At 41.8% G+C, this 21,093-nt stretch overlaps 1 protein-coding gene across 1 annotated transcript in view; it reads left to right on the forward strand.

Annotated features, from left to right (window-relative positions):
* The first annotated feature begins 14,097 nt into the window (after nucleotides 1–14,097).
* Nucleotides 14,098–21,093, forward strand: part of LOC149278378 (amine oxidase [flavin-containing] A-like) — a 29,210-nt gene continuing 22,214 nt past the window's right edge. The window contains exon 1 of the mRNA XM_089502055.1: nucleotides 14,098–14,146. Coding sequence (XP_089358181.1) covers nucleotides 14,101–14,146 — 46 coding nt within the window. The 5' untranslated portion in view covers nucleotides 14,098–14,100. The remainder of the gene's footprint in view (nucleotides 14,147–21,093) is intronic.

Consider the following 21,093-nt stretch of genomic DNA (forward strand, 5'->3'; position numbering starts at 1 on the left):
GCTGGAACTGGGTGACTTCCGAGGCCGGGTCCTACATGCCCTCTGGGGCCCTGCCGTGGGGGCTCACGTGTCGTCACATCCCCGTGTATCGGCGACTTTGTCGGTGTGGAGGGCTACGGGACGTAGGGCCGGTCTCTCTTCGTCGCCATCGCCTATGCTGCCTCTCTGGGACAACCCGGACTTTGCTCCGGGTCGGCTCTGGGGGCCTGAGGGGTACGCGGGACTCCCCCTGCCCGTCCGGGCTCGGGACCTGCTGGCGGGTTGGTCGGTCATGGCACTTGGGGACCTGCGCCCGGATGCTGCATTTTCCTGGTCTGACCGATTTGCGCACCACCAGGTTACGCACTACCTCAACACCCTTCCCAACCGCCAATGTTTACACAGGGACCTAACCTGTTTTGAGACTTGGTGCTCGGGTGAGCACTCCCCTAGAGGTGGCATCTCTTTGCTCTACTCCCTGCTCCTGACCTCTATGCACACCACAAGGCCTTCCTTCTGCTCGAGTTGGGAGTCCTCGAGCGCTGAGACTCTTACGGATGAGGACTGGGAGAAGATATTCATTCTCACTCACAAAAGCTCGAGGGCGACTAGAGTGCAGGAAACAAATTATAAAATTTTGACCCACTGGTATCGCACGCCTCAGAGGCTACACCTTATGTTTCTCGACTCCTCGGATAGATGCTGGCGATGTGATGGGGATGTGGGTACGATGCTGCACCTGTGGTGGGACTGCCCCCGGATCCAGCCGTTTTGGAAGGAGGTCCACCGTGTGATCTCGGAGCTCTCAGATTCCCCTCCCCCTTTTCATGCATTGTCGATGCTTTTGCACCACACTCCTCACTCTCTCTCACACTATAAACGCTCGGTTGTGCGTCATCTCCTTGATGCGGCCAAGGGCCTCATTCCTTTGTATTGGAAGCAAGCGTGCTCCCCGCCGATCCGGGAATGGATGTCCAGGGTCGAGGACATCCGAAAGATCGAGGATCTCTCCGCTGTTTCTTTGAAGCAGAGGAAGAGGTACACGGCCACTTGGTTCCACTGGCTCTCTTTTGTGTCCCCTCACGACATATAGTTGGGCCTCTCCTGCGTCCGCCTTTTATGCTCTGTGTTCTCGCTGACACTGTGTGTACGACTCTTCTTTTCATTGTTTATCATGGGGTCTGCGTGCCCTCTCGCATTTCTGGTGATTGTAATTTCTGATGTAACCCCTGCGCGGGTTTTTACGCTCTTTCTGTTTTGATGCTCTGCTGCCGTGTATGGACATGTATACCTATCCCCTCCCCATCCCCTTTTTTTTTTTTTCTTCTGTATCCTCTCCCCCACCCTACTCCCATAAAATTACTACAAAATTCAATAAACTTTGATTTCGGAAAAAAAAAAAGATACAATTATTGACTATGTTGGCTTTACTCAATTAAAAACTATGGCACCAGATTCCACAATAGCTATTATACAAGATCTAAAAAAGTGCTGGCATAAGTGGAACAAGCATTCCTAGGTAGAAATGAAGTTCCTAATATGGCTTGCTAATTCTTATACTCTTTCACATCTATTCTACTATGAATCCATCAGGGAAATATGTTTTCAATCCATAGTTATTAATATTAATAATAAAGAGTCTGTTCTCTGCACTGTCTTTTAAGGTATACTTTTTCAAAAGCCTCATTGACAAATCATTATTGTTACAGGCAGGAATTAATTAAGGCTCATTCCTCAAGGAATGCATTCACTGCAAGACAAGACACTTACCCAAAGCCATGATGAACCATCAGGACACTTCTTATTCACATAATAAAACTACTTGATTAAAATACAATGGATATGCTACAATATTAAAAATGTGTTGCCTTTTTAACACACACAGGAAATAAAACATTTTCTGTTTTGTCCACTGTGCGATTCTTGCTATTCAGACTTGCAAAATATTTTTATAAGACTAATGTCATACTATACTGACTTGTTTCTATGACAACCAGCAGCTTTAAGGACATGTCACATCTTATATATAATTACATCTATTCATCTGTATTACAGAACAATAGCAAGGGTGACTGATTAAAGTTACTAGAGCAACAGCATAGATGAGGAGAAAAAGCTCAGAGAGTAGAGATAGTGTTTTAATGTTGCTGTTATTTTTCCTGAAAAGAATTATTCAATAAACTGAATATTAAACAATGGTCATTGAGTCCTGCCTTCTCCACTTTAGTAATTTCAACAATCTCAACAAATATGACATCTTTTTGTAAGTCTTGATAGTTATTTTAGATGTAGGTGAATATGCAAAAGTTTAAGAATAGTTAGTATAAATGACAATGGCAGTGTGCTGAGTTGTCTACCAAGGACCCTAGGCAAGACTACTCTTTTGTGCCCATTATTTTTTCCCTTTTGCATAGAATTTTTGTTTTTATGTTTTTTTGTTTCATGTACACAATTTAAATTTCTGAACTCATCTTTTGCTGTTTTATGGGAACATTATTGTGACTTTAAGGACTAATGAACACTCATGCACACAAAACATTATCCGCTCTTTGCGAAATGTATTAGGCATAGGCAAGCCTAGGTTACTGGTACCTGGGTGCAAGATTTAATTGGCGCCCCATAAAATACCACGCCAACACCTTAACATTCTCTAACACACACTGTCAGGGTTCCACCCTGCCAGCCTGGACTATGTGATAATTATACATTGTTGTGTCTACCTGCAGCCACTAGTGGCCACTCTTCCCACTCAAGAGCACCTATTTCTTATTACTTGGAACAGCTGAGCCACGTTACCCTGCCCTTATATGTAGCCCTGCCCTTATATGCCTGCTCTGCCCTCCAGTCTGGGCCATTGCATTGATGTGTATTTAGCTTTGCTGTTTTTCTGCTTCCTGGTCCTGTGTTGTTCCTTGCTGTTGTATCCCACCCATTTTGACCCGGCTTGTCCAGACCTTGCTCTCGGTTTCCGGTTTGGCGTTTGTTCCTGTGATCTCCTGGTATTGACCTGGCTTGCCTGACTGCGTGTGCCCTGCCTGAGGGCTGCCTGCCGTGTGCCAGCTGTGTTCCTCGTCTCCGTGGTCCCCTATCCGAAGTCCGCTCCATGGTCCCCCCGAAGTTCCCTCCATTGCCCCATATCTGAAGTCTGTATCCTGGCATGGTGCATCTGCCTTTGTGCCTTTATCACGCTTATTGACTAGTCCTGTTTCTCCTGTTCTGCCAGCACACTGCAATATATACTGTTATTTGTATATACACACCTACAGCCTCTTGTATCTTTATTTGCCTGTCTGTACCTAACTACCAGTCACGATGCTTTGTGGGGTACAGAAAGTCACACTCTTACCATGCACACACCATATCACTGCATGCTGCCGCGCTCCTAATGCGCTACTAGTGGTGCAAGCTGCAATGATATTCCATCCCATCTGCTCAATAAGACTCGACAAACAACCTACAGATCAAGTACTGATTATATACAATAAAAGCATTCTTAAACCTTTGGGTAAGTGCAGAATTAAACTGAACAAAATTATGTAGCAATAAATTATAGGATGGACTTTACAGTGGTAAAAGAAGGTGAGCATGAAAGCTGTCCAGTGCAATTTTGCTACAGTATGGTAATGGATTGTCACACAGGACCAAAGCAAACAAGGCACCAATGGATCTGCATACATTGCAAGCAAAATTCTCAGGTGTCTATGAGGGAGATGGACATCTGGAAGGTAAATATAAATTAGAAGTGAATATTAGCATTGAACCAGCAAGATTACCCAAAAGGAGAGTGCCTGTGTCCATAGTAAACCCTTTGAAAGCAGAACTCGAGGACCTTTAGAAAAGAGGTATAATAGTCCCAGTACAACAGAGCACAGGTTGAAGTAGCCTAGTAAAAATAAATCATCGACAAAAATTAAGAATCTGTATTGACCCAAAACCCCCAAAAATAAGGCTCTGAAAAAACATTATCCACTCCCTACAATTAATGATATTTTACCAAATCTTTCAAAGGCTAAAATATCTGTAAAAATGGAAACTTAAGTTGAACGAATTGCCATACACTGGACATCTAACATCTCATAGCTTAAAAATGGATCCAGAAAAGTCAACAAAATGCCCTAACCTACAGATGTGAATGGACAGAGCAACCCGCAAACAATGTTTGAGTCCATAAAGCAATCTATTGCAGAAACTATGAGGGACCGTAAGGGACGTTATTTTAGTTTTATGTTTTTCACTATGAGATATATGTGTTTATGTATATGATATATGCGTTTCAGTATGCGATATATGCATTTCACTATATTAGATATAGAAAACAAAAAACGAGAATAATGTCCCTAATGGCCCCTCTGGAAAAAGATATGGAATATGAAATATGTTCTTTTACAATAACTAATATATTCATGACATGGTATTTAAACTATAGAACATGAGGACCTTAATGAAAGACTTCTGAAAATTTACATAAAGTCTCAAATCATTTCAAGCTTTTGCACCTGAAGACAAGCAAATCCTGGAACACAATTTAAATACTGAGAATGCATTTTTTTCAATTTCAATTTTTCTGCAAAAGAGACATTTTTTTCCATGGCTTAAAAATTTCTGTAATTTGTACATCATGCAAGTGTGTGTATTAGCATGGAATGAATGAACAGTTAAAAACCTTTATCAAGACGTGTAGTCAGTGGCGACTCTAGAAACAATATATAGGGGGGGCACACAAGATACCACAGTCAAACTGGGGGGCATTCATAATTTCCACCATTAAATCATACCACTGAGAATATATATATATATATTGCCAAAATTAATGTGCTATGGAATGATACTTTTGTTATTGGACTAACATAATACTCGGTCATTCAACATGGGAAGCCTGAAGCCACAATTTAGTACGACTAATCCTCTAAATAAATATTATAGCATAAATAACACAATACCTCAACTTTTCCACTAAATGATTTCAGGGCCTTGAATGTTTTGTCCCCTGAAGTCACTACAATTTAAGGAGGGCATTTTATCTCTGGATAAGTATAAATTAAATAATTCCAACTGCCATCGGTGAGTGCCATCTTTGCCCTTCCACAATTACACATCTATGATACACACATACTCATTAACTCATGCTCTCCCTCATTCAGACTATTCATCCACATATTAACTCATGCTCTCCCTCATTCAGACAATTCATCCACATATTAACGCATGCTCTCCCTCATTCAGATAATTCATTCACATATTAACTCATGCTCTTCCTCATTCAGACAATTCATCCACATATTAACTCATGCTCTCCCTCATTCAGACAATTCATTCACACATTAATGCATACTCTCACGCATTCACACATTGCATCCACACATTAATTCATACTCACTCATTAACATGTACCCCCTCTCCCTCCCTTATTACTTTCTACCCCTTCTGCCTCCCTTATCACATTCCACCCCTTCTGCCTCCCTTATCACATTCTACCCCTTCTGCCTCCCTTATCACTTTCTACCCCTTCTCCCTCCCTTATCACTTTCTAACCCCTCTCCCTCCTCTTTCCCTACTCACCCCCTTTGTATTTCACTCACCTTTAAAGTCCTGCGGCGGGAGAACGAGGCTTCTGTCTTCACTCCTGAGCGCCGGATATGATGTCATATACCGGCGCTCAGTATGAAACGCTGGCACTGCGGCGGATGTAGAGGCCTCGTGGAGGAGAGTGAGGGGGACCGAGCGGTTGCTAGGCGCCCCTCTCTCTCTCTACTCCGCGTCCCAAAAAAAAAAAAAGCGATTCAGGCTGCCCAGGATTTAAAGTCCCATTGTGTGACTGTCCTGGGCAATCCGCTGGATGGTTCCAAATTCGGCGGGGGGGCAACAGAGGGGGCAAGGAATAACCTGGGGGGGGCAATTGCCCCCCCTTGCCCCCCTGTAGCGACGCCACTGCGTGTAGTATATGTCAATGTTGGCAAGACAAGCAAAGTAAGGAAACACTGCACCCACATGGCATTCCAAAAAAGACATTGGGCAAAGATTGGTTCACTTAGGATAACAAGGACTTTTTATAACTGTTAACAATTTTGGGAAGTGGACTATTTAAATGATACTAGATCCCAAACAAGTTATTCTAAAAGCCTGTTTTGCATGAAATGGCATTCCAGGCATCCTGCTTTCAGACAATGCTGAAAATTTTCAGTAAAGAGTGAGACTTTGACCATGAGACTTCATCTTCAGGATACCCGCAAAATAATGGAAAAGCAGAGTCTGCAGTCAAAACTGTAAAGAAACGCATGGAGAAGGCAAAGCAAGTAGGGACAGATATATATCTGTATATGTCTTTATTGGATCAATGCAATACACTAACCCAGGGTTTGTCCAGTGGTCCAGCACAAAGGCTTATTAGTAGGCAAACCAAGATTGTTCAGCCAATTGGTTGAAAAACTGCATTAAAAAAATGGGTCAGACAAAAGTGAGGCTGAAGGAAAACCAAAAACAGCAGGAACACTATTACAACAAAGGTAAAAGGTCTGCCAGTCCTCCAAAGAAAGTGCTGTGTGCAAATACAGCCTGTGGAAAAATATGGGCAAAAGGCTCACTCTTATATGGTGCAAATAGAAGAAGGGCGACTGCTTAGAAGTACAGGAGAACAAGAGAATTGCCCAATTGGCCAATGAGGAACCAGGCAGTGCTCTTAAAAGTTACCACAGTGTTCGCAACCAACCATGGCCTCACAGACTTGTGCTTCCTAATTAAACTGGGCTGGTGACGTGAGATCTTATGGCTTGCCTCACCTGGCCCCTTGGGGGTGCGGGGCCTGGAGTGCCCCCTTGCTAAGTGGAATGAATGTGCCTTAGTGTGCCACTGTTGATAGATAGATAGATAGATAGATAGATAGATAGATAGATAGATAGATAGATACTGGGTACTTGTACAGCTCTGCATTTGTGTCACAGACACGTTTGTTTGTGAAGTGCCACTGCATAGCATATAGACTTTTGTTGCAACTTCTATAACAGGAAAGTTAATAATGCTGTTCACATGCCCTATAATCTCGATCTTAAATGTCTTCTTTGTGTTTTTCAATGCATGGCAAAGGATTGTATAATTAGCACCAGATGGACTGCAATGCATTGAGCTGTGGATCCTGTGTGTGTTAATTACCACACAAGGGAAAATACTCAAAAAGCAAGGGGAATATCAACACTTTGTGTGTGTATTAGTGTACTAAAAAATTTTAGGGCATTCAACAGAACTACTGTATATATTGGTTTGGATATTTTACTAATCCACTGGTTTCCTAATTATTAATATATTCCATGGTACTAATTCTAGAAGACAGTAACATGAAATGTTTCCAAATCTCTTCTGAAAACAGATTTTATCTTGTGCTGACCACTTTGTAATGAGTGCAAGCAGGCCCGGACTGGCCATCGGGCACACCGGGCATTTGCCTGGTGGGCCGGGCCGCGGCAGGGCCGGATTGACTTAGGGGCTGATGGAGCTGCAGCTCCAGGCTTCTACCTTAAAATAGGCCCAGTCAGGACCGGACTGACTGGGCCTATGTGGTCCGCCACTTCCCGGCCCCTTAGAGTGGCGGACCCGGTCGCAGTTGCGGCGGGCTTAAGGGGCAGGTCCACATAGGCCCAGTCAGTCCGGTCCTGACTGGGCCTATTTTAAGGTAGGAGCCTGGAGCTGCAGCTCCATCAGCCCCTAAGTCAATCCGGCCCGGTCGCAGTTGCTGCTTGCTCCAGCAACAATGTAAGTAGGGTGAGGGAGGGGGTGCAGTGAGAAGGAGCAGAGGAGGTTAGATAGTGAGAAATGGGGAGAGGGGATACATATTGAGAAGTGGGGAAGGGGGTACATAGTGAAAAGGGGGAACATAGAAGGGGCAGATAAGATGGGGAGAAGGGGTAGTGTGAATGCGTATGAGAATGAATGAATCAATAAATGTGTGGATGAATTGTGTGAATGCGTATAACAATTAATGAATTCATGTGTGGATGAATTGCTTGAATGATTTGTGAGACTGCATTAATGAATGTGTTAATGATTTGTGTGAATGAGTGAGTAAATGCAAAGATGGTACATGAAGGGTGGGCTTTAACAATAAATAAATAAATAAATAAAAATGGGCTGCTCTGGGTTAAATGCCCGGGCCTATTTTTTGTCCCAGTCCGGGCCTGACTGCACGAGAACTGTGGCATCATTATTAGCTTCCATTAATGAGTTTTCATTTAAGCTTCAATAAAAAGGATTCTCTGGTGAGTAATTTTTAATCCAAATATTTTGTTGTCAGTAGAAGAACAAATTACTTTTTTTTCAATTTGCATACCTCCCAACAGTCCCAGTTTTTGTGGGATAATACCTGTTTTGTAGCTGGTAGTGGCTATTATGGGTTGGTTAGAGACATCTTCTGATCAACCCAGGCAGCTGTATAATCAATGGAGGTCTGTGTTATTGCAGCACAGAACTCCACTGCAGTACCTATGTGATCTCTGATGTGAGGTGGCTAAAGTGGGCAGGTAGTGAGTCTTCCTTTCCTGCGCACCTGTAGAGCTGGCCCTGCTCCACAACCATGGAACATTCTGGCTTCGGCTATCTGAAGCCTCCCTTGCGGGATGCATGTAGGGGGTCCCACTGAAATCTGCGGGTGGTCCTGCTGATGTAGGTGAGCGGTCCTGCCGATGTTGTGGCCACACAATATTTTTAATGAGGAAGTAAGCGGGGAGCGACCCAGAGTTTCCTCTTAGTGACCACATATGCCCACAATACTTCAGTGGTGTCTCTGTGAACACCTAATTGTTCAGGGGTATGCATTTGATACCTCCTCTCCGTAATTGAGTCTTCATTTACTAAAGAAATGTTAACGTAAGTTTGCAGAAACCTGAATTGAGTATGCTCTATGAAAGGCCAGCTCCAGGTTCCTTCACCTGTAAGAAGGGATGAGTTAATGGAGAGATTTCTTGATTGTCCCTGAGAGAGGAAAAAGAAGAGGGCCTCCCTGCGAGGCCCAGAAAAGAGTAAACATTCTGTAGAAAAATGTGAGAGAATTCTTGATTGTCCATGACAGAGGAAAAGAGGGCCTCCCTGAGAGGCCCTGAAAAGAAAGACATTCTATAGAAAAAATGCCAAAAAAGACACTGAGATGCTGAAGTGAGGGTATGCAGTTGAGTTTCCTTTAACTCTTTTGGATTCAAATAAACACACTGTTCAAAAATTTCTGGCACATAAGGAATGTTTGGATAAAGGGTCCGGCTTAAATTAAGCAGCTGCTCAACTCAGTTCATAGATTTTATTTTTATCTGTTGTTAGAAATTGACGACTGTAATCTAAGATTGAGTCTTTTTGAGTCATTTTCTTTAACCCCTTCATGATTAGAGTTTTTCACACCCTTGTGAACATTTTAGCCATGTTTGTTCAACCATGATTCTCATTTTTCTTGCTAAGCGTACTGAGATGAAGGTAAAACAGGCATCACTTTCTTAAATCTGCATATAACGTGTGTAAGCACACCATTTCATACATTTTTATATCTTAATTATTTTGTGTAAGTTTAAATTAGGTAATTTCATAAAGAACTTTTCACTTATGAACTTTGGAATGATAAGTGTACCGGGAATTACTACTTTTTAATTTGGCACAACTTGTAGACCAGGATTGGTGCCTGGAATAGGTCCTACAGTTGGTTTGCATTACTTTTTTCAAAGGCCAGGTTTTTCAAACGCATGGACTCCGATAACTTCGATAATGGTCACAGGAAATATCCCTTAAAAATACATATTATTAAAAAGAAGATAACTGGGGTATTTGACAAGTGCCATACACTTGTTAAGTGGGTTGTGCTAAGGCAAGCTCCACAAGCAACTGAAGCAGCCAGCGCCAGTAGAGACATTGGCATAACGGAGCCCCCGTGGGCCCAATGCCAGCTCGACCAACCCCCCCACACACACATTGAGGGAGCAGAAAAGCTGGTACAGGCATACCCATGCTGAGCCATGTCATAAAAAGAAAAACCTAGCTCCCAAGTGAAGCCCTCTCTAACTAAACTATGCTGGCCCAGGCTGACCAGCCTAATCACACACTAACTTATCCAACGCTAAGCCAGGCTCTGGAAAACCTTCCCCAGACAGCACACAAAAAGTCCAGGTAGGTAATGCCTCACTTGGCTCAGGGATGGTCTTCTTCAGGGCCTCTCCTTGCCCTGGGAGCGCAGGGAACGTCCTCTTCCCCCAGCAGTCTCTCCGATCATCAGGCTACAGGGGGTTTTAATGCCCAGTACCTGTGCCTGATGCAGGCCCCATAGCAATCCCGGGCCGGATCCTGCAGACCTCTAACCTATTGGAAAAGCCGACATGGATTTTCCACAGAACGGGGAACAGAGCATTGGCCCACCATGCTCTCCAATTTCTCCACCCCAGGGACCCATGTGTATGATCTGCACAGCACCTGTACCCAAATGCCAAACTAATCATCTCCCTGGGGTATACAGCATCACAGTATCTACTGTATGGTCTTAGAGTATGTTAGTGCCCAGTTGAAGAGACCAGTAAAGGGATTAAAGAACTAATCCTCTCATGTCCCATTATTCCCCTGTTTACTTTCTATTAAGAGATGAGATAACAATATGTATAAATATGGTAACTTCTGTACAATAAAGTGTTCTTCTTGCTGTTCATGAATGATGGTAGTCTGGTCTGCTTTTTATGACATGTTGTTTTTGATCTTGAAACCCATGTGACTTCAGATGTTCAACATTCCTATCCTTTTACCCCTTGATGACAAGACTGTTTCTTTCTCGTAGTACATTTTGGGACAAAGGCTTTTTTAATACCAGCATTTGAAATATCTGTGGGTGTCTAGTTTTCAAAAATATATGGTTTGATGGGGTAAACTGAATTAGCCGGCTTCAAAGATGTTCCAAAGAGAATGACCAGATTTGGGAAAAAAAATGGTTTGCAAATCATAAAACGCTACTTGTACTTATTGCCCTATAATTTACAAAAAACAGCAAAAAAAACATAAAAACACTGGGTATATTTCTAAACTCAGGACAAATGGTAGAATCTATTTAGCTGGGTTTTTTTTACTTGCTTTTGTAGGTGAGTAAACTTTTTTCCAAAAAAATCATAAAAGGTGTTTTTTTTTCAAATTTTTACCATGTTTTATTATTTTTTTATTGTAAATAGGATGATAAGGGGTTAAATAAATCCGGTAATGCTTTTGCTAATATATCACTAAGCTCTTTTAATCTTTTAATAACTTGGGGTGTATCCCATCAGGCCCCACTGACTTATTTGTCTTTACCTTAGACAACTAAAGTAGAACCTCCCCCTCGATAAACTCAAATGACTCAGTCTTTTTTCCTAACTGAGGTCCCTCAACTACTTGTTTTAAAGATAATCCCAGTAGGGAGTTTAGCATATCTCCATTCTGGGCACATCCAGCTACTTTGTTTTTTTCCGTTGACATCAGGAAGATTAAAGTCACCCATGATTATAACTTCCTCCTTTACTGTCATTTTAGTTATTTCCTCATTTAGTAGATTATCTAGTTCTTCTACTTGTCCTGGGGGTCTATAAATCACACCTACACGAGTTACAGTACTTTTACCAAACTATAATGTAACCCAAACAGACTTTATGTTCTCCTCGCCAACTTGTGAACTTGGTGAAATTTTATGTTATTTTTCACATATAGGACCACATTTCCTCCTTTCTTGCCCTTTCTGCCTTTTCTATATAAGAGGTACCCCGCTATTGCTATGTCTAAGAGGGGGGTAGATAGTGAGGAGGTAGGGGGTAGATAGTGAGGAGGGAGGGGGTAGATAGTGAGGAGGGAGGGAGGGCATAGATAGTGAGGTGGGAGGGGGTAGATAGTGAAGAGGGAGGGGGGGTAGATAGTGAGGAGGAAGAGATGAGGTAGATAGTGAGGAGGGAGGGAGGGGATAGATAGTGAGGAGGGAGGGGGTCGATAGTGAGGAGGAGGTAGATAGTGAGGAGGGAGGGGGTAGATAGTGAGGAGGGAGGGGGGTAGATAGTGAGAAGGGGTAGAAAAGGGGGAAAGGTAGATAGTGAGAATGAGTGAGAGAGTGAATGAATGTGTGGATGAATTGTCTGAATGAGGGAGATAATTAATGAGTTTGTGAGAATGCATTAATGAATGTGTAAATTTGTGTGAATGAGAGAGAATACATGATTGTGTGAATTAATTATGTGAATGAAAGTGTGAATTAATGAGTGACTGTTAAAGTGTTTGTGTGTATGATAGATGTATAATTGATTTGTGGAAAGGCAAAGATGGCACGAGCAGGATGTTTGAGCCTTGGGGACCAAGATGACACAGGCAGGGTGTTTATGGAACAAAGATGGCACAGGCCGGGCTGTTTGGGGACAAAGTTGACTCATGCTGGGCTGTTTGGGGACAAAGATGGTAAATCCTATGTGTGTAATCTGGGTGCTGGTCAGGTTCTATGTGGGCAGTGTGGATGCCAGAGCTGGCTTTGGGTTGTGCAACCTATCATCTATGCCTGTAGTTTTATCTCTTGCTATGTTTCCATACATTATTATTGTATACCTGCAAATACGGGATTTGTATGTCTGATTCTATGCCTCCAGTGCTGAGTTCACATGTGAATAATATTAATAACAATATATATATATATATATATATATAACAGCAATCACACTCCTATCATGCCAAGTCAGCTAGTACGTGCTGGAATCTTGGTATGCCTGGGCATGATAGGAGTGTGATTGCTGTTAACAATCATATATATATATATATTAATATTGTTATTGAATTTTTTTGCCCTATTTTGCTGTGTTACTTACTTTAAATAAAAGTGTGAGTGGGGGGTCATATTTGGTTTCGGACAGGTAAATGCTGGATTTTCGGTTTCAGTCCAGAATTTCCGTTTCGGTGCATCCCTAAGCCAGACAATGAAGTGGTAGGCCTACACCACATCAATGTTTGGGTTACTATACAGTGATAGGAGTTATGCTGCACTATTGTCAGTGTCTGGCTCAATGTATGGTGATAGGGATTACGCTGTACCACCGTCAATGTCTGCCTCAGTATATAGTGTTAGGTGTTATGCTGTACCCCCGTCAATGTCGGCCTCAGTATATAGTGATAGGTGTTATGCTGTACCCCCATCAATGTCTGCCGCAGTATATAGTGATAGGTGTAACGCTGTACCACCGTCAATGTCTGCCTCAGTATATAGTGGTGGGTGTTATGCTGTACCACCGTCAATGTCTGCCTCAGTATATAATGATAACAGTAATGCTGTACCACCTTCAATGTCTGCGCCAGTATATAACGATAGAAGCTATGCAGTTTTAAAGTGTTTGGGGGGGGTGCCACATACAGGATCCGCCCCAGGTGCCAAATACTCTAGGTACGCCCCTGCTACTCATGTTTGTAATGAAAAAACTTTTTCTTTAAAAAAGCACCAAACTTTTAGGGTGCGGTCTATATACGGGGGCGGCCTATATCCGAGCCAATACGGTAATTGATAGAAACATGGTATCTGACGGCAGGTAAGGATCATTTGGGCCATCTAGTATGCCCATTTCTCCTTATACAAAACTGTTAATCAAGGCTTTGATCAAGGATCACTTCCCTCACTGTCTTAGCCTGTACCACTTCTGCTGGGAAGCTGTTCCACTTATCTACCACTATCTCAGTAAAGTAAAATTTCCTTAAATGTCCTTAAAATAAATTCCCCCAATATTCTAGTTTTAGAGTATGAGCCTTCTTTTAACGTTTCTCTTTATTTAAAATAAACTTTTTTTTTCCTGTTCTGTACTTAATATCATTATCTGAAAAGTATTTTAAAGTTAGAGGCAAAATGTTACGCAACAGCTCGTTTAGATCAAGTGACTTTGTAAGCAACCAGAGGATACTTGTTGATTTCGGATAACTTCCAAGTACAAGTCTAAGGTTAACGCCCATATCGGAATCCAGCCAATCACGTGCGTTGTACGGCTGCTCCAGCCTATGGCCTGCTAGTAATAGGGCTTTTACAGGAAAAATGCTTGAGGCTGTGCTTGTCAAGCGCTCCCTTTAGAGAGGAGAAGCACCTCTGAAAATCTGCCTGAAAACAGACGATCAGGAGACTTGACGAAAGCAGCCATGAGCATCACCTATGATGTCATTGTCATCGGAGGAGGCATCTCAGGTGGGATCGATCGTCCTGCCAGAGTTAGACCAGATATGGCTTTTATTGTTGGTGTTTCGGTGCATGAGAAGCTCCGAGGAGTTCAGTTAAATCCCGATTTCCTCCAGGAGGTATCTGGATTTCATCAGCGTTTGTCAGTTCTCTTGGGATGAGTGGTTTGTGTGAAAGGGTAGGATGTGGTCCTTGTTTCTCCTGCCTGAACGTCTCCATAGCTGTACTTCCCACCTGCCTTACATGATGTCACAGATACTGTCACCCAAGCTCTCCTTCATAATTTTCATTAACCCTCTTTTCTTGTGTTTTCTTGCTATTTGTGAATATGCTTCTCTTTATGTCGCTATTGTCTAGCTTTTAGCATAAATAAAATGTAATGCAAGAATGTACCTCTTCTCTGAATAGGTGCTCTGCTGCTTGGTTCCTAAGCGTATTCTAGTCACATTATCTGTAGTAGGGGCAGGTTAGCTTAATGGACTCCCATTTTCATCTGCGAAGGTGCTTAGATTGTTCTTTCCTAAAGCGTAATCAATCATTTAATATTTTCTTTTATTTCTCCATTGTACACTGCTGTGAGATTATTCTTGCCACCCATTTTTTCCGGCTGGTCGGTATGAATTTAAAAATAATGAAATCTAGATGCATTCCTTTCTATAGGGATTAACCCTATATACTAATTCATCTTGGCAAGAAGGAAATCAATTAAAAGGACAAAAATGTAATGATTCCTGGCTATGGGGAACATAAGGATGCTAAATAGAGACACGACACCTCCCTGTGACAAATAAAAAGATGTAGCCGCAACTGGTAGTAATAACACGGTTACAGTAGAAGGTTAAATGAATATTTGAATGCCTGACTCCATTAAAAACCTAAGAGGTTGGGAAGTACTGTCTACCAGTAATGGTTAAAACCTTGTGCAGCATCTGCCTGCGTTTATTGTGTACCTTGTGTGTCTGATATACTGCTCACTATCATGCTAAAACAAAGTCTGCTTTACAATTCCATGGTGATCAGAGGTCACTGGCCATACCACGGACGGGCACGTGCTTATGTATCCATATCTATATATATATATAGAAACATGGAAAATGTTGGCAGATAAGAACCAGTCGGCCCATCCAGTCTGCCCAACCTCTGAATACTTTCCTTAGTCCGTGGCCTTAGCATATATCTAGCTTAGCCTTATGCCTATCCCATACTTGCTTAAACGCCTTCACTGTAGTAACATCTACCACTTCTGTTGGAAGGCTATTCCGTGTATCCACTACCTTTTCAGTAAAGTAATATTTCCTTATGTTATTTTTAAACCTTTGCCCCTCTAGCTTAAGACTATGTCCTCTTGTTGTGGTAGTATTTCTCCTTTAAATAAACTCTCTTCCTTTCTCATGTTGATTCCCGTTAAGTATTTAAATGTTTTTCGTGTCCCGTGTCTCATCTTTCTTCCAAGCTATACATGTAAATATTATTTCACCTTTCCTGGCATGTTTTATCCTGCAATCCCTAAACCAGTTTAGTAGCCCTTCTCTGAACTTTTCTGAATACGGTCTCCAGTACTGTACACAATACTCCAAGTAAGGTCTCACCAGTGCTCTGTACAACGGCATGATCGCTTCCCTCTCTCTACTACTATACCACCATGCATTCTGCTAGCATTACCTGCTGCTCTACTGCATTGTCTACCTACCTTTAAACCCTCTGAAATAATTACCCCTAAATCCCTTTCCTTGCACGTTGAGGTTAGGACAGTATTTCTATGCCCAGATGCATTTATCCACATTAAATGCCAGTTGCCACAGCTCTGACCATTTTTCCAGTTTAAACCATTTGTCATTTTACTTATCCCTCCAGAAATATCAACCCTGTTGAAAATGTTTGTGTCGTCAGCAAGAAGACAGCCCTTATCACCCTTACCATCAAAGCCTTCAGCAATATCACTAATAAACATATTAAAGATAATGGGTCCAAGTACAGATCCCTGAGGTACCCCACTGGTAAAAAGACCTTGCTCTGAATATACACCATTCACTACAACACTCTGTTGTCTGTCACTCAGCCGCTGCCCAATCCATTCAACAACATTGAAGACTTACTGGCCTGTAGTTGCCCGACTCCTCCCTACTGTCTTTTTTGTGAATGGGCACAACATTCGCTAATTTCCAATCCCCTGGGACGACTCCCGTTACCAATGATTGGTTAAATAAATCCGGTAACGGTTTTGCTAGTACATAGCCAAGCTCTTATAATAACTTGAGGTGTATCCCATCAGGCCCCCTGAACATATTTGTCTTGGTTTTTTCTGCCCATTGGTTGCAAAGGGGTTAATATAATAAAAACTAGCACATCTATCATTTTAATCTCTCCTTTGAAGGTTTAATCACAAAGATTGGAAGTTGTTTTACGTTTCTTTGGCAACAACCTATAAGTGCCTGCTTTTGTGTCACATGAAAAGTGGGCCCCGAAAAAAATCAGTATGATGCACACATTTACATGATTAGAGAAGTGACTAACAATGATATATTTATTTCTAAAGAATATCAAGTTCAGAGTGTACGGAGCATTACCTTTAAATGCTTGAGGCATAAGTAAATATGTTTATTGAAAGTGTATTGAAAGAAGAGAATCATACATTCTATCTCCTATCTCCCAGGGGCAATTCTCCTAGGAGCTGACCCCTGACACACACACACACTCACACACATGCTAACACCCACAAACACCATTCGCACGGGCACACCCACTCTACATACACTCACTCTGTCACCTTCTGTTTCCCTTTCTAACCATCCCCTTCTTTTTTTCCTCTTCCTCACCCATTCCTTCTTTTCCTCTTACTCACCCTCCCTTTTTTCTCTCACCCTCTCCTTCTCTAATCTCCCCTCCTATCTTTCTCTCTCTTCTTCTCTTCCCTGGTCCCATCTACACTATATCTCTCAAATCTCTCCCTCCCTTACCTTGCACACAAGGTCTAGAGTGCAGCTCTGTGGCAGAAGTCAACATTATCATTTTCCTGCTCTGATGTTTTCTCTCGCTCCACCTTTTCACAGAGCAACCATTCAGCAACAAGTTATAGTCTAACACTTTTCCTAAATACGTTTTTCAGTTCTATACACTAAATACATGTGTAATCTATGTTTGCAAACTAAAATAAGAAACATACATGTAGGCATGTATATGTACACACATATATGTAATGTGTAGAACCGTGGGGAAATGTATCCCTAATTACCTTTTTCTCAGAATCTGCACTATTATTATAACTTCCCTCCCCTGCCTGCTTAGCAATTTAGACGGTTATTGTGCAAAGCAGGTGCTAGGGGAGAATATATTGAAAGGGCATGAATGCATGCTTCAGTGCCCGTGCATGTGCACACACAATGGTGCGCACATGCACACTACACCCAGCAGTGCAGCTCGGAGCTATACGGGAAATTAAACAAGTGCCGTTTCCCAGCAAAACAGGGATATTAATTAAAAGCGCTAGTTTAGCTACCTTTTTGCATTAAAATGAAGTATCTGTGAAACAATTACACTGCCTAGAAAACAAAATTCACGCGTTAAATATCGTTTTAATGCATGAATCCTCCATGGTCCGACATTTCTTGCCACTGATTGGTTGCTTGGATAGCCCCCCGCCTGCAGCGTCTGGCAACCCAGTACTGGACTGACGGTAACTATATCACGGGAAGAGAGATGTGTTTTACTTAACATATCTCCTGTATGGAAAATAGCTGCCCCCGGGGAAGGGGGAAATTCATATAGAGCTGGAAAAACCCCCCCAATGGATTTCCAAAAGCAACACCACAGAAATTTAAAGGGTCCACAAAGTGCTTATGATGGATGGAGTGTCCCTTTAACACTTGCCCAGCTTAGGATGGTATTTTCTTTCTGTACCTGTGGAAAGTAGGACTTTGTAACTGATCGTACTGTAAGCTCCACTATCTGTCATTGCCTTATGTCTTTGTTAAACAAACAGATCTATATCCGTGTCCAGGCTCTGGCAGAGAGAGACAAGGCAGTATCGCTCAGCACTGAATATAAAGTTACGTGACAATTACACAGGACAAATACTGCACTTAGAACGGTGGTGGAGCCATAATTTTTACATTTATTTATGTAGCGCTGCAGATTCTGTAACAATATGTTACAGGAAAAAATAACAATAACATTAAAATTGACAGCATACAAAAATAACAATAACATATTAAGATGCGCTGTGCTGAAGCAGAAGACCGCCTTGCTCGTACGAGCTTACAACCTCAGTTTGCCAGTTTTGATGAGTTCTGGAGTGCTGGACACCTGGCAACCCAAATCTCTTTCTTAGGGCACTCTTCCTCCTTTTTTTGATGGAAACCGTCAGTGAGCGGTGCCAGGTCTGGCCACGGCAAAGTCAGTTTCTGGAGGTTCGGGTTATAAGAAGGGGCTGGGACTGTGTAGTATGTGAGCAGGTTTGGCATGGAATAGGCATAACCATACACAAACCCACTGCCTCTGAGCACGAAATATGTGACCTTATATTTCAGTGATTTTGATATTTTGGTATATTTTCTTGACTGTTTTGTGAATATTCTGTTAAATCTAGATTTTGACAGAAATAATACTACATTTACTTAACATTAATTTAGTTTGACAAGCATCTGTAAAACTCATATATATTATATCCTTCTCGAATTATTATGTATAGCAAATATCTTGTCTCTCGGGCCCTAGGGGTTTATTCACTAAATGGAGAGTGGTTTGCAAGACAGTTGTCTTTTAAATCCTTGACCTCACTACGCATTATAAAGGACCAACACTGGCAAGTTTATCCAGCAAGATAGTCCTGTATCTAGTGCATAATTCATGAGCGAGGAGACTTTGGAGAATTTCCTCTGATTTAACAATGCATTATACAGGGCCAGCCAAGCTCTTCCTGCAGCAGTAGCTAACTGGGTTAGACCTTTATTATGTATAGGGAGGTCGTGGAGCTAAAATACAACTCTCCGGCAAGCTGTCATGTCAACGCTCCCTTTAGTGAATGGACTCCCTAGAGAATGCTTCCACCTATTCTCTTTTCTAATCATTTTTTTTCAGTCTTCCCTTTTTCATGAACCAATTCCCTTTCCTGCTTTGACTTTCCTGCTGTATTCTCCGAGTAGTATTTTTCTGAGTTTCGCATCATTTGCCTGCTAAGAGACCATTTGATTTGTTTTACAACACAAACCATGAAAAAACTAAAATACTGAGCTGTACTTGTAGTTACTTTGGTAGTCTTCAGGAGTCACATAAAGGGACAATCTTCCCGTCATCCAGCTCTTTAATGCATATAACAGCTGTGTGGTGCCTTTAAATTAGGGTGACCACATCAGCCATGTTTTCCAGGACACATATCATTTTTACATATTGCAGACCAGCCCAGATAAAATGCTGCCCTGCAGTACGGGGGACTAACTGACTAATTGATTCCGTTCAATGAGTCTATAGATTACCACTTTGTGTGCAATTTTTGTGTTATTTATAATGTAATCAGCATTGCGTTGAGATTGTTTAGATAATACTAATGTATCATGCGAGTGCCTCCAAAACAGCTGTTGTGTAGATTTTGGTAAAGTTCCAGCAAGCAGCCTGGGAACATGCTCTATGCAGGATGTGAATGTTGCACTCGGACGCAGATGCGGCTGGGAAGTATGTGGCCCAAATAGCCCTCTACAATGAGACAGGACCCTATCTAGAAGCTGTCACTGTCACAGCTTTTAGAATACAAGTTCATTTATTCAAACAACCAGTCGTTTGTGTTTGCTGCCATAAGTATAATTGTTTTGGAAATAAAAATTTTAATTTTTTCAAAGAATTTAGAGGTATGTCCTGTTTTGACAACTTCCCGAAGCAATCCACTGAAACTAAACAGTAGGCAAGAGATAACATAATTCATTCAGATCCTGAGATACTCCAGCCATTCAAAGCATATGATAGCTGTGTTGTCCCTCTTGGAAATATATGAGGCATTCCACAGAATTCCCCATATGCATTTGCCCTTTTTCCACCCCCCAACTGTTTTCAGTACAGAAGATGTGTTAAAGCTAAACACATCTCCATGCTCATGATATTTTTACCTCTAGTCAGCTCCACTGCTGGATCATTAAGACCCCTGTGTGCATGCATGGAAAGAGCTTCCGTTGATTTCAGTAGGAGTGCTTTCCTGGCACTGATTGGCTTCAAACAGCCAATCAGTGGCAACGATCATCGGACCATGGAGCACGGACAGGTACAGACATGTTTCTCGCGGATATTTTCGAACATAATTAGACTCCAAAATAAATGGAGTGTGTTAATTAACCATGAGTTTATAACAGAATAATTCTATTACCTTTACAATGGCCCCAAAACAGAAAAAGTAATAAACATATTTTTCAAATAGTGAAATAAGACCTATAGATATAGGCAAATTTAAAAATGTGTGCTGTACATATAGTTATTTATTATGAAACTGCCAGATCTTTTATTAACCCCTTACGTCCATAAAAAAAGATAGTGTAGGATGTACCTGTACGTCTTTACATTGTTTGCAACAGCAGGGGAGTCTAATGACAGCCTGGACTCCCCTGTACTCAGAAGCCAGTATCACTGCAAGGCTGCAGTTTCTACTTCAGGTAATGCTTAATAAAGTACTCACAAAGTACATTCTCCCTTAGTGGGGCTGTCAGTGACATTAAACTGTCCCTTTATGGTGGCTTCCCGTATAACATACTCATACATTGGATTTCTAATCAACTACATGGGTTTGGTTTGTGTATAGACTGGATCGATGGATTCAGCTGTTTCCATTAGAGGTAGTGTAATTGTAGGTAATTTACGTTGGAGTTTTCCAAGTGTCATAAAAATTCTGTGCTCCTGCTAGGTATAGTCCTAATTTGGCCAAGTTGTAATAAAAGTCTGTAAGAAGCCCCTCCACATCTGTTTCAAATAGCTCTAGA

This window comes from Sceloporus occidentalis, unplaced genomic scaffold, assembly GCF_023333645.1.
Source record: "Sceloporus occidentalis isolate IW3139 unplaced genomic scaffold, rSceOcc1.0.p SCAF_192, whole genome shotgun sequence".
Classification (NCBI taxonomy): Eukaryota; Metazoa; Chordata; class Lepidosauria; order Squamata; family Phrynosomatidae; genus Sceloporus; species Sceloporus occidentalis.